This window comes from Tenrec ecaudatus, chromosome 17, assembly GCF_050624435.1.
Source record: "Tenrec ecaudatus isolate mTenEca1 chromosome 17, mTenEca1.hap1, whole genome shotgun sequence".
NCBI lineage: Eukaryota > Metazoa > Chordata > Mammalia > Afrosoricida > Tenrecidae > Tenrec > Tenrec ecaudatus.
In genome coordinates, this window is record NC_134546.1 from 1,258,183 (window position 1) to 1,272,256 (window position 14,074).

At 52.5% G+C, this 14,074-nt stretch overlaps 1 protein-coding gene across 1 annotated transcript in view; it reads left to right on the forward strand.

Annotated features, from left to right (window-relative positions):
* Positions 1-14,074, forward strand: part of EML6 (EMAP like 6) — a 143,447-nt gene that overhangs the window by 65,298 nt on the left and 64,075 nt on the right. The window contains exons 18-21 of the mRNA XM_075536039.1: positions 4,894-4,994; positions 6,611-6,813; positions 8,658-8,769; positions 9,001-9,128. Of these exons, the coding sequence (XP_075392154.1) occupies positions 4,894-4,994; positions 6,611-6,813; positions 8,658-8,769; positions 9,001-9,128 (544 nt within the window). The remainder of the gene's footprint in view (positions 1-4,893; positions 4,995-6,610; positions 6,814-8,657; positions 8,770-9,000; positions 9,129-14,074) is intronic.

Sequence of the window (14,074 nt, forward strand, 5' to 3'; positions counted from 1 at the left end):
ACAGGGGTCACCCAATTCGTAACAGTAACAACATTACAGTGATGAAGTAGCAACGAGAATAATTTTCTGGTTGTGGCTCACCACAACATGAGGAGCTGTACGAAAGAGTCGCGGCAATGGGAAGGTTGGGAACCGCTGCGCTACGTGCTCCATCGCTTATCTCAGACATGAGGGATTGCCCTTCAAGGGAGGACCGAGTCGTCTCCTTTCTTATTCTCTTAGTTGAGGACTGACCCCTTCGTTGCCTTTTGTCTTTCTCACACACACTCACACTCAGAGTGCGTGAGTTATAGGCACCTGTCTTTCTCAGGAAATGGGACAAGGGAAGCTAACCAAGGTACCAGTGAGAGTTGTTCGTGTAGATGTTGACACTAGCCAAATTCCCGTGGCATCCTTGGCTGGCTTAGCACGTTAGCCAGCACACCGGTGGTTCTGCGACACCGAGAACTAGGAGAAAATTAGCTTCCCTCAATAAACATTCCCCACATCTAATGCCGGGCATCGCACACACGTAAGCACACAACACAATGCTCCTTTCTTTTAGAGGTTGTCTGTTGCAGTCCCTGTCCATGCTGTTTTCCTCCAGGGCTGTCTAAATGAGATAGTAATGATTTGGAATCTGGGGATCTTCTTCCAATCAAGAAATCCTTGGAGCTGTCCCATATTTCATAGTTCTCTGATTCGCCTTCCTCTTTGTGTAAACACGTTTTCTCTTTCACCAAAATCCCAGCTGTCCGTCCTAATTACTCTCAGATGCATGTGTATCTTGGCTTTGGTGCCAACACTTGGCTTTGGTGCCAACACCCTGTGCCACTTTGAACGGGGCAGAGAGGAAGTACGGAATCCACTGCTGTCTCCTCTGCCTGCCTCTCGCAGGAGGCCCAGACTTGTGTGGCCATGATGGGCTCAGAGACTGTACTCTGTGATTCCCTTCTCTTTAGATTTCAAAGTTCCACGGAGTGGAGGAAATAGCCTATAGAATGTCGTTGTTACATCAGCCAACTCTCGGAGGATCACTGGCCTACAACTCTTCCATCCCATGCCCTCCCTTTTTAAAGCAATGTAAAATAAATTCAAAACCTCACGTCGCATGTACATACTTCACTGGGTGTTCCTAACGGACACAGGTGTATTACAGTTTTCAACCCCCCATTATCACAATTGACAAAGCAACTGTAGCGTCTCTCTGTCGTGGTGCTCAGTTTGTATTATTTTACATAGTTTCACAGACCAGAGGTGGTTTGTTCAAACGGGCTCCAAACAAGGCCCTTGCTTTTCAGTAGGCCTCTTCTATTTCTATTTATTTATTTTTGTGCTATCAGACCCCATTTATTTATTTATCATTTTATTGGGGCTCAGACAGCTCTCATCACAATCCAACACGCATCCATTGTGTGAAGCACATTTGTACAATTGTTGCCATCATCATTCTCGCGACATTTTCTTTCTACTTGAGCCCTTGACATCAGCTCCTCATTTTCCCCTCCCTCACCCACCCTCCCTCCCTTCCTCACAAACCCTTGATCATTTATAAATTATTATTCGAAGCCTCTTTTATTCTGTAGCGATTCCTTCTCCCACTTTTTTGTGTCTTTCAAACCTTCCACATCTGGGCTGAACTCACGACCTCCTCACAGAAACATTTCCTGCATTCCCCAACATTCCTGTTAAATGGTATTTTAATCCATGAGTTTTAAGAGGTCTGTGTTAATTTTTTGTTTATTTATTGAAATTGCTATCGTGATACATAATCTATGGACCACACTCTACCCATTTAAAGTGTCCAATGCACCAGTCAGTCTCTGATTTTACGGTGATGCGGCCATACCCTCTCTAATTCCAGCACATGCCACTCTCCTCAAGAGGGACTCCCTGCCCCTCAGCCCTCCCCCCAGCCCCACCCTCTGCCCGGATGCACCCACCAGACACTCACCCCGACCTGGCTCCCCGGAAGCCGCGATCCAGACGCTCCTTTGTGAGTGGCTGTTCTCACGTGGTTATCTTTTCGAGGGCCATCCTTGTGACGTGGATTAGGACTTGGTTTCTGTTTCTCGCCCCAAATAGTCCATCGTATGGAGTCTGCTTTAAAAATTGCTCATCAGGTGGTGGGCCTGAGGGCTCTTGCTAGTTTGGGGCTACCCTGGTGCTGTCAGCACTTAGGCACTAATTTGGGGTGGCTATTGGTCTGAATTTCCCTTGGGGCTGTGTCTGGCAGAGAAAGTGCTGAGTGCTGAGGTAACCCTGTGCTCGACCTGGGGAACTGCCAAACGGTCTTCCACAGCAGCTGCCCGCTTTCCCTCTGCCCGGCAGTGCCCGGGGTCCAGTTCCTCACATGCTCCCACTCGGCGCACCCAGGCATTCATCCTCGCCGTCCAGGGGGCTGTGAGGGAGACCTGGGGGAGCGCCTGCCTTCCACCCATCCTGGGAAAGTTTCCCCGGAGAGAGCTTCACGGCCAGAGCCTTTGCTCATGCCGAGACCTGACCAGGTAGTCAACCAGAGGTCATTTCCGGTCATTCGCTCTGTGTCTTAGGGAGACTTCTTTCAGTAATTAGAATTTCTCTAAAATACAATTCCCGCAGAATCGAGTCCTTTGGATTGCTAGCTTCTCACCTGTAACTTGCAGTCGTAGAACAGCCAACCTAGAGAACCACTTGAGCGCCTACCATGCAGGTTTGCTCCTCTGTCTCCATGACTGTGTGCCGGGCGTACAGCGCGCCGAGCTCATGGCGCTCACACGCAGTGTGCATGCAGTGCACCGAGCTCATGGCGCTCACACGCAGTATGCATGCAGTGCACCGAGCTCATGGCGCTCACACGCAGTGTGCATGGGAAACGAATGCGCCAGGGTGTGTGCACTTTGCCAAAATGCGTACTGGGTGCGTCACCTGCATGAAGTCACGTGACCCATATGTGTTGGTAGTCACCTGGTGGCTTTCTGGGCTTACGACTGGACACTTGGTTCTGCGGCCAGTTCTTGCTGCTTTGGGGCAGGGTGGTGCCGGCTGACGCTCCCCTGTGCCTCTCCCACTGTGGTCTCCGCTTGTGTCTCTTACAAAGCTTCCCAGCCAGTCGTCTGGCCGGCCTGGGACAAAGGAACCCCGGCGGTCTCTTTTCCTGGGACCCAGTGTGTTTATAAGCCAGGCAGGGAGGACCCTCATGCCGGGGTCTTCCTCAACCAAAGCCAGCGTGGTCTCTATGTCGTTGCTGCTGATTCTGGGTCACGGGGTGTTGCTTGTCATCCTCCTGTGTGCTCTGCACAGTTCCTGTTAGTCGGATGCCTTGATACTTGTTGTTTTCAACTTATAAAAAGTCCTCTCTGCCATCATACTTCTTAGCAGCTTATTTTATGTATGAAGGTCACCAATTCTTTATATAAATTTTATATACTGCTACTTTGCTGAATTATTTTTCCTGTCGTAGCTTTTCCAGTAGTTTCTTTGGGACTTCTAGGCACACAGTTACATTATGCACAGTGGGGAGTAAGTTCACCCCTTCCAATTCAGCTCTTATGCCTGAAATATTTTTATCTTGTTTTTATCTTGCCTTGGTTCAGTGCAACATTAAGTAATAGTGGAGACAGTCTTGTTCCTGGCATTGGGGTTAAGACACACACATAAAACATACAACACACACCAAAATACAACATCCCACAGACATGCACACATACGTCCAGCATACAGCACACCCTACACAAACAGTGGGCCCGGTACTTTCTGCTTTTAAGAAAAGGGTGGTAGCACTGTAGACACTGAAGCCCCAATAGGTGAATGACCCCGGCTCCTTCGTGGCAGGGAATGAAGAATGCTGTGGACGTCTGAGGGACCTGCCCGAAGTACCCGCTAACCCCTCGTTTACTGAGCACCCATTGAACGTTGCTTCGCTTGTTTTAATCGTGAACGAGCAGACAGCTGACCGTTTGGCCCCACCAGCCACTGTGCAAGGGAGCGCGAGGCAGTCTGCTGGCTAGAGACTTTCCAGCCTCGGAGACCCTGTCAAGAAGCCCGCCTGTCCTGTGGGGCTGCTGTAACCGGCTCTCCTCTCGAGGCAGCCCAGCGGCACTGAGTGCTGGAGTCATGTTGAATCACTCTTGAATTTGGTCATTGTGTTTCCTATTTAATTCCGTTTGCTGGCATTTTATTTGGGAACTTTGTATCTAGCTTCATAAGGGAGATGATTACTCCCGTGGTGTTATTTTTTGTCGGTTGCTCTTTTTTTACATAATGAGATTTCATATCCTGATATGCCAAAGGAATCCTTTAAGATCAGGAAATGCTCAGCTCCCATGAGGTGAGTCTGTACTCGAAAGCCAAGGCTTTGCTGGCACCGCAGCTGCCAGGTCTATAGGTCCAGGTCTACCGTCCGTCCTGCCTGACAGGTCGTTCTCTTCCATTCCTTGGCCCAGACGTTTAAAGGTTCTCCATGCAGGGCGCTCTGAAGGGCCTGGGACCTGTAGATTGCACCCATTCGCTCTGCATGGCCAGGACATTGCTGGTCGAAACCCAGGTGAACCTAAAGTGATGTGCTCCCCGGCGAGAGTGTTCACGTTCGAAGCTTCTCCTTGGGTGGCTGCCCCGCCCTGCCCCTCTCTGCACAAGAGCAGGGCACCCCCATAATTACTCACATGATGCTGGTCCTCTTTAACTGTCTTGTCAGGGTGTTTCAGTCCTACCTGGCTACATGTTGGTAGCAATATGAAGGTAAGAAGAAATGGCTGGAGCATGGCGAGCATGTAAAGGGAGAAACCAGGATGCACTCCCCCAGTGTGTGCAGCCACGCTATCGCGTATTGTCCTGTGAGGCGGCGTGAGGAGAGTGGGAGCAGAGGGAGGCTGGCAGAACTCCCCCCTGGCTCCCAGGTGACCGCGCACCGGCGCCCCTGTCTGTTTCTTTCAGAGGACACAAGGATAAAATCTTCGTCATCAAGTGTGACCCGCATCATGCCGACAAGCTGGTGACGGTTGGAGTGAAGCACATCAAGTTCTGGCAGCAAGCAGGTACTGTGGCTTGCGCGCACCCTCTCTTTGGTCAGTGAACTTTCCCCGGGTCTATCAGAAAACCCACCGCCGTGGTCTGCCTCACAGCCCCACTAGATGGCTGAGTGCCCCTGCTGTGGGGCTTGGGAACGTGGGAGGGTGCCACGCGTAGTCACAGACACCCCGAAAGCTCCGGGAAGTAGTCTGCTGTGGAAATCATTGTTTCATACTGGGTTATCTGTTCTGAAAGCAGGGGTTCTATTAAGCTATTGAGCAGGAAGTCAAACAAGCACTTAAGTTTGGTAGACAGGTTTTTCTATATGGTGAAGATCCCTCCGTTAACTATCAAATTTATCACGTGGCTTAAACCTGGACTCTGTCCACAGTGGGCAGTCAGTCGAAATGGGAGGCTTCCAAAAGTTCATGGACCACACCGTGATCTTTGCATTTCCTTTCCCTACCCGCCGCGCGAAGCCTCCGGGTCCTTGTGGGTTATCCCATTGGCAGGAAGGGTGGGAACGCAAGCACGAGGACACTTTGGAAGGCATCTCTCCTCCGCACTCAGAAGTCCAACCATCCCCTGCAATCACTCCCGAGTTCTTCCTGACAGCGCTGGTACCAAGCCCAACTTGCGCTGGACATGATCATTCCAGGGCCTCTGCTTGTAAAGAAAGGCGAGCGGTGCCCAGCCTGTCCGCAGGGCCAGTGTATAGGAGTGACAGTCAGGGAAGGACCAGCCTCCGAGTGGCCGATGTGAGGCCCTGCCCCGGATTCGTGCGTCTCACTCCAGAATGGCTGCGATGAATGTGGAAGCAGGACAGGCAAAGTTGACGCGGTGTCACTGTTGTTTTTTGTTGTCTGTTTGTTTTTAATAAAACAGGCATCTTATTTATGTAGCAAGGATTCTAGAAAAAGAGGACAAATTAAGCCTTGATGTCAAGCCACAAACAAGATGTTTTATTTAAGTTTGAAAAGCTACAGATGATAAGTCATCTTGTTCCATTCAACCTCCCCTAGATGTGTTTGAGTAGGTGTCTTCAAACTATGGCCGCAGGCCACAGGCAGCCAACCGAGGACATTTATCCGGCCTGCTGGGTGTTTTTGCCCCGTTTGTTTTTTACTTCAAAATGAGATATGTTCAGTGTGCATAGGAATTTGTACTTAGTTTTTTTTAAATTGTAGTCTGGCCCACCAACGGTCTGAAGGACAGTGAACTGGCCTCCTATTTAAAAAGTTTGAGGACCCCTGTGTTAGTGGGTATTTCCGAAGTCTGAGTGACCAGCGGGTCCCACGTGGCCCTCCTGCTCTATCCTGTGATCAGGGTGTGTCTTTCCAGGGAGCCGCTCTCCTCTCTGCGGAACAGAGCCCGCGGGCAACCCTCTCTGCACGTGTCCTGTTGGGCAGTGCCATGTGTCAGGCCCTCTGCCCACCAAACCCTCCACTCGTAGGAGGCTGGAACCAGGAACTCATGTTCCCGCCTTTCTGTCTGGCAGGGAGCCCTGCGCCCCCCACAAGCTGGGTCCACCAAACTAGGAGGCGTGAACCACCCTCAATGCTGTTGGCTCTGTTTCCTGTTGGATGTGTCCATCTCCGTGCACACACGGCGGATGGTCACAGTGACTCTCGGTCCTCTCCAGGTGGGGGTCTCACTTCTAAAAGAGGGACGTTTGGAAGCGTCGGGAAATTGGAGACGATGCTGTGTGTCTCTTATGGGCGGGTAGAAGACCTCGTGTTCTCGGGAGCAGCGACAGGGGACATATTTATTTGGAAAGATGTTCTGCTGCTGAAGACGGTGAAGGCTCACGATGGGCCTGTGTTTGCTATGTACGCGCTGGATAAGGTATGGCATAGTTTCCAGGATTCCGTTCTGAAAACAAAGGGTTGGGAAGTGCTTGGGAATGTCCCTGGAGAAGAGAAAGGGGAGGGGCACAGGCATTCGTGCATTTGCTCTTCCGTCTCATATTCTCTCTCTGGGCCACGCGGCTCTCATCGTCTCTCTGTGGACCACATCTCTGTGGACCCCATGTGTATCTCTGTAGACCATGTGTCTCTCATTGTCTCCCTGTGGACCGCACCTCTCTCATCGTCTCTGTGGACCCCATGTCTCTATTTCTGTGGACCCCATGTCTCTATCTGTGAACCATATTTCTCTGTGGACCCCATGTGTCTCATCGTCTCTCTGTAGACCGCATCTCTCTCATCATCTCTCTGTGGACCACATCTCTCTCATTGTCTCTCTGTGGACCCCATGTGTCTCATTGTCTCTCTGTGGACCGCATCTCTCTCATCGTCTCTCTGTGGACCGCATCTCTCTACCTTTTCAGACTCCCTCTTCCTGGCTTTTGCTGCTCAGAGCCCCATAGGAAGCATGTGGATAAACGTAGACACAGAGGTAGGAGTTTGAACTGCCTCACTCCTTGGTAGTCCCACAGTCAGAGACCCGCAAGTGCTGGGTCCTTGGATCAATCACTGCTGCACACATCAGTTTGACCAAAACCCCCGCTCGGACTGGGCGAGCCAGGTCGACAGGGCCGCTCCAACGAGCCAGCCTCGCCCACATTTGTCTCCGTCGGCCAGGCCCTGGTTCCGCACAAAGATGCCCTCACCGTCAGCGCTGTCCAAACACTCTCTCCAGCCAATTTGTCATCTGCTGCCCCTGCTGCAGGTGCATCTGTACTCTTTGACCCCTGGGTCAAAGCTAACACCCCTAGCTTAACCACGCATCAGTGTTGCTCACCTGTCCCACGCAAGGCTTTCATCCCACCAACCAAATGTTGTCTCAGGTGGCTTTTGTGGGAAGGTTGTGTGGGACGTAAACTGTGACCATTAGGAAAAGTGCCCAGAAGCTCTGTTTAAACTCAGTTTCATTCCGGGTAAATTGAGTGGCAAAATTGCAGGCTATCATTGCATTTACATTTAATTTGGAAATTGAATCTCTCTGGGTGCCAAGTCTGTAATATGAATAAGGACATTTAATATTTAAAAAGTCAAAATATTATTTCCTTATGGACTTCATTGTATTTCTTCTTTCCAAATAAGAATGGTTGGTCCTCATGATAGATTGCCAAAGAGGATTTTATTTTTTTTCCTAATGAGGGCATTTGGTATCTATAATAAGTTGCCAAAAAAGAAAGCTGGGAAGACCAATAAGTCATTAGCCTTCATGTGAAGATAATGATGTTCAGCCAAAGTGTCCAATATGTTAAGCTTTTCATGTTCCAGGTTTTGTGGACATTTAATGTGGATTTTCACCGTGTGGGCGTGAAGGTAGCCTGAGCCATTGATAGCAGGATAATTCCACCCTGTGACACACCTGAGTCACTCTCAGTGCATCGCGGCACAGTCTCGTGGGAGTGACTGTTCAGGTGTCCAGGTGACTCCTCGTGGTGCTGGTGGCACAGGAGAACCTTAGCCAGGCTTGGCAACAGAGATGAGGGAGGCTGGACTCGCCCACAGAAGCCCACCTCCTACTTAGAGAAGTGGGCACGGAGACAACAGGCCACCATCTAGTGGCAGCCAGAGCAATGAGAGTGTGCGCAGTCCCACAAGAGAAATGTGTGTGTGTGTGGGGGGGGGGGGGTTCCGTCCCAGAGCCTCAGAAAGGACACAGACACAGCTGCCCCACCTCCAAGGCCGGCACCATGCTGGGCGCGTCTCTCATTCTTGCCGTGTGTCCCCTCGCAGGGCTTCGTGACCGGGGGCAAGGACGGCATTGTGGAGCTCTGGGACGACGTGTTTGAGAGGTGCCTGAAGACGTACGCCATTAAGAGAGCAGCGCTGTCCACCAGCTCAAAAGGTGCCGAGCCCCCGACTCGAAGGGTGGGGCCGCAGCACTCAGACACTGGGGACACCACTTCCTAGCCTCCTCCTGCACTTAGAGAAAGCTCCCGGCCCTGGTAGAAATGGGGAAATGGTCTAGCGCTCGGGAAACAGGAAAACCGAACGTATACTGGGAACCTCAGCCTTCTGTTTCTCCTTCCACCAAATGCGGTTCCATCCCTTCCCCTGTCCTCTCCACTCCCATCAGGTTTGCTCTTAGAGGACAATCCTTCGATCCGTGCCATCACTCTGGGACATGGACACATCCTGGTGGGGACCAAAAATGGAGAGATCCTGGAGATTGACAAGAGTGGCCCGATGACACTGCTGGTTCAGGTACTGTCCAGACCCCAGCGGACAGGACAGCAGAAGGGGAGGCCAGGGGTGCGCTCAGGGCCCACACTCAGGGACGGCCCACTCACATCGCTGTGCGGCATATCGCTCACGGCTGCCTCAAAATTATACCAGCAATAGGCTTCTGACCGTGCCAGGACAGGGCCCTGCCCTCCAGTCCAGCAGGGCCACACACACAAGACACTGACACCGCATGGGCAAGAGCAAACAGTGACGGCAAGAGCATCAGGCACTGACCCGGGGTGAACTGGTGCCCAACCCTGCCCACCCCCCTGAGTACCTCACTGAAAATCAGAGAAGAGCCCACGTAGGTCTGAAAGGAGGCCTGCTGTTCACCCTTCTCAAATGCCCATGTCCTCCTGTCTGCCACTGGGCAGGCTCGCCAAGGGGCCCCTGGTAAGGACCGCTCTAGGTTGTGTGCTATCAGCTCATGCTAAGTGCCTGGTAGCTGTGTTCTCTCTTCCCCTCGCCCTCTCCCTCTCCCTCTCCCTCTCTCTCTGTCTCTCAATGGCTTCTTTCCTTGACCGGGGCCAGCCCCCTCTGCGGACCAGCCTTGAACTCCACTGCCGACTACAGGACAGCACTGGGTTGACGTTAGGGTTAAGCTGCCGTGGCTACAGCTCCTGAGGCAGGACTGCTTGACACACAGCCCCTGGGCAGTATTCGCCCAGGCCTCTGCGAGCAGCTTCTTGGCCTCAGGGACACCACTCTACACCGCAGATGTCTGCCACGGCAGAGGCGGGCCACTTGCTCTGCTCAGGACCCCACTGCGGCTACTTCCTCCTCACGGGCTCCTCGCTCCTGTGGCAGCTCCGCTCTGTGGACCGAGTCCCTTCCCTGTGGGCCGGCTCACCCACCTCCACCATCTGCTGGTCTTCTGGTCCCATCGCTCCAATGGCCGCTGCTGCTTCTCTGTGGCTCAGCCCAGCTGGGCTTGGGCTTCAGCATCAGCAGCTCGGGGACAGCCCTCTCTAGGAGGGTCTCAGCTACGTATGGACCCTGTGTCCAAAGGACACCCTCTTCTCTGGGCATTTGTTCCTCCCGAGGTCCCCCGGCCTCTGTGACGTTAGTACTTGTATCGGAACACTCCGTGTCGGTTTTAGGGCACCGCTTTGACAAACAGGCCAGTCCCTTAAATGGATCGATCATAAACTGACCGATCCTGTTAGATGGCTCTTTGAGTGTGACAGCAAGCCCACTCATCCCCACAGACCATGTACCCAGACATAAGCTGATCGGTCCACTGCAGACTGTTCACGTGAAGCGCAGAGCAGCCAGACCTTTGCGGGATTGGGGTCATTCCAGACCCAGAGCCAGAAAGGCCTCATGAGAGAACACCCCTTCACATAGATTGTCACACGTTCAGCTGCCTAAAATAACACATCCTCATGCCCTCTGACGTCCCGTGGGCCGGGGCTCCGCATTTCCTGTCACATGGGGCTCCCCTGCACGGTCTCTCGCGTCCTCAATGCTTGTCACGGAGAGAGGAGGGGACACCGCAGCCCTACAGCACATCACCAAGGGCTCGCATGCATGTAGTCCTGTCATTGGAAACAAGACAGGTCACACCACACTCAGGGGATATGAAAGCCAGGAGGATCATGGGCCTTTGTCCATCACAACCCACCCTCTGCCCCCCCCAAGACCTTGGCACATGCAAAAGGCACCCCCCCACACACATACATTCACACACATACATACATGCACACAATACATACACAAACACACACCCATACACACACACACCAAGAACCTCACCCCATCACAGCATCTTCGCACAGCTCCCTTCGCATGCTGCTGTGGCGCCCAGCCACAGCTTCCCTTCGTGTGTCCATCTGTAAAGCTAAAGGTCGGATCATCTGCTCCCCACATGCCAAGTGCAAGTGCGGCCGTAAGATCCTTCTGGACTCGGGCCTCATTCCAGTCTCGGCCTTGACTCACATGCAAACTCCACAGCCGCCCCGGCCCCTCTGCTCCCTGAAGATGAAAGGGAAGGTCAGCAGGGCCACACAGAGCAAAGGCCGGCTCAGCCCTGCATGGCAGGGTGACGGTGCCCAGGTGCACAGGTGACCTGGCTCCACGAGGTGAGGGGTGGGTCTTACCTGTGCGGGGAAGGTGGCATGGGAGGAGCCAGCCTCAGTGTGCGCAGACGTTGGAGTAACAAGCAGATGCACACGTTATTTGAGTTGTGGCAGTTCTTCGGACCCAGGCGAAGCTCCCTGAGTCCACAGACTTGGTCCATGCGGCAGCTGGCTGTCTTAGGGCGACACCCCAAGGTCTCACAGAGAGCACCCCTCAGAGGCCGTCCCTAGCGCAGGCCTGTGCGGACATCAGGACACACGCAGTGTGCAGATCTGAGCTCCCCTTCAGGCAGCCCGAATCCATTTAAAAGTGTGAATGAAAAGCAAGCTCAAAAGCCCTGTCATGGGTCCTGCCGGGTGGTGGGACTGAAGCTGGGGCTCAGAAGCCCCTGGATGCGCGGCTGCCTTGTCCCCCAGCCGCACCTGGCTCTGCTCTGCCCCGTTCCAAGGCCCTCCTCCTGCGGGCCAGTCAACACTGCGTTGTGTCTCATCCCAAAGGCTGTCATGCCAGAGATGCTCGAAGCGACACGACAAAATCTCAGTGCTTGGGTTTTTGCGGCTTTACAAAGGACCCGGGTGTAATTGAACTGGTTCTATTTAAATACGTTTGAAACCTGCATTTTTTTGGGTGGGGAGGGGGCAATTCTCCACAATTCTATCATTTCTATTTGTTCCTAGTGTTCCAGTAACAAGGCTAGCCGTGTATTGAGCACCTACTAGGTGTCAGGCAATACTGTTGTACAAAATCTTTTTCTCAGCTCCACAGCAGTGGATGCTATTTTAAAGACAGACTCGGAGCCTAGTTAAGGGCCCACAGCTTCTCACTGATAACCGGCAGGTGCCAGGCGTTTTCCCTAGTGTGTCCAGAGCAGACAGTTGCCCGTGGTTTCTTAATGTGAGTGCTACAGAGAGGCCGGGCAGGCAGCCTGGCGCCCTGAGCACAGGGCTGGCGATGGAGGCAGTAGATCCGTCAAACCCAGTGTCCACGACACCAGTCTCTTCCTGTCTGCTCAGCCTCCTCGTCCCCTTCCCCTTTACATTCTGGCCCCACTGGCCTTTCCTCCCAGGGATGGCTGCTTCCGGTTGCCTTCCAGGAGAGCTCCACTCACAGGGACCCTGCGTGGCAGAATAGACTGTCCCCAGGGTATCTAAGCTGTCATCTGTACGGAAGCTGATGGTCAGGGCTTCCACCCTAGGCCTCTGGCCAAATTCCACAGCTCCTCTTGGGCCTGCTCCACAGTGCAGTGTGAGGTATGGTGGGGTGGGGGGGGGCAGGGGGTGGTACCTGGCACTCTCCCAGGGCTCAGAGTCCTACTCTGAGGGAGAAGAGACTCTCTCTCCCTGGGAGAGCTGGAGAAACATTAGAGGCAACCGTGATTAAGACCATTCATTATGTGTCAATCATTGTAGTCTGTTCCCCCTTCCTCCCCTCCTCTCCCTACCTTCCCGTTACCCTCCTGGTATTGCTACTACCATACCTGTCTCTGGATTCTGTATGTCGTGAGCCCTTATCTCTCATCTGTACCTGTGCACATGCTCTGGTCTATCCCAGAGTGAAAGGTGGGACTAAGGTCATGATAGTGGACCGTGGGGGAAGGGAGACAGCGGTCTGTGTGAGATATGGAAATAATAATAATTTAAACTTTATCAAAGGGTCATGAGGGTGGGAGCAGGGAGAGGGAAAAAAGAGAAGCTGATACCAAGGACTCAATCGAGAGTAAATGTCTAGAAAAGAATGATGGCATCGTATGTACAAATATGCCTGATATAATTGGAGTATGGATTGTTTTAAGAGCTGAAAGAGCCCCCAGTAAAATGATCTTTTAATAAAATCAAACAAAACAAGGAAGCAAACAAATAAAAAAGACCACTTATTGCCCGACTGTCGAGAAGATTTCTAGATACTTTTCTGACTTTGGGCAGTCCAGTCACATCGGGACTAACCCGCTCTCTAGCTTTCTGGCAGTTACGAGGGTATGTTCCCCTGGTCTACCGCATAGCAACCTGGCGTTTTGTTTTTGTTTTTGAGAAATGGTGACATAGCGTGTCCTCTAGGCTTGGGAGAAACGGGAGCCTTTAAGCACAGGGTGCAGTCTTCAGAAAAGTGATCTGGTTTTCCTTAAAGGGACTCTTTGTTAAAATAGACTGCATTGTGGTTTGGGGGCTGAGTCTACACTGCCGTCCGCTCTGTTAGGGGCCCCAGTGGTGCACTGGGGCGAGCGCTGGGCTGCTACAGCAAGGTCAGTGGTTGGAGCCCGCCATCCACTCGAAGGGAGGGAGGCAGGCAGTTCACTCCCGCAGGTCGGCAGCCATGGACGCCTTTGGAGCCATTCTGCTCTGTCCCTTGGCAGCATCAGTGCCCCAGCATGCTCATTGCTTCCATTCTGGTTGTCCTATGTACATCCATCTAGCTTCCCTACCCCCTGGCCTTGTCATCCTGGGTCCATGGTAAATGCTTACTATTTGGTTTCATTTCCGCTGACTTTTAGAGGACTGCAGTTCTCCACAGGCGACACTGTTTAGTTTACATGCCGTTCTGTCATTTGGCTGAGAGGGGACCTCTAGGCGTGGTCTGGGTTCAAAGTCAAAAGGACATGCCAGGGCGGGGTACTTCCAGCCTCCCTCACCCACGACCTCCTCCTACGCAATCTGACACAGGCTTTAAAGTGCCCCGCACTGCATGGGGTTAGTCTGGGTAGACTAGAGAGAAACAAAACTTCTAGACACTCCTATATGCATACGAGAAAACTTTATATATAAGAGCAATTGAGAACTGAGAAAACATTCCAGCCCAGTCCAGATCAAGTCCATAAGTCTGATATTACCCTGTATGTCAATACAAGTCCA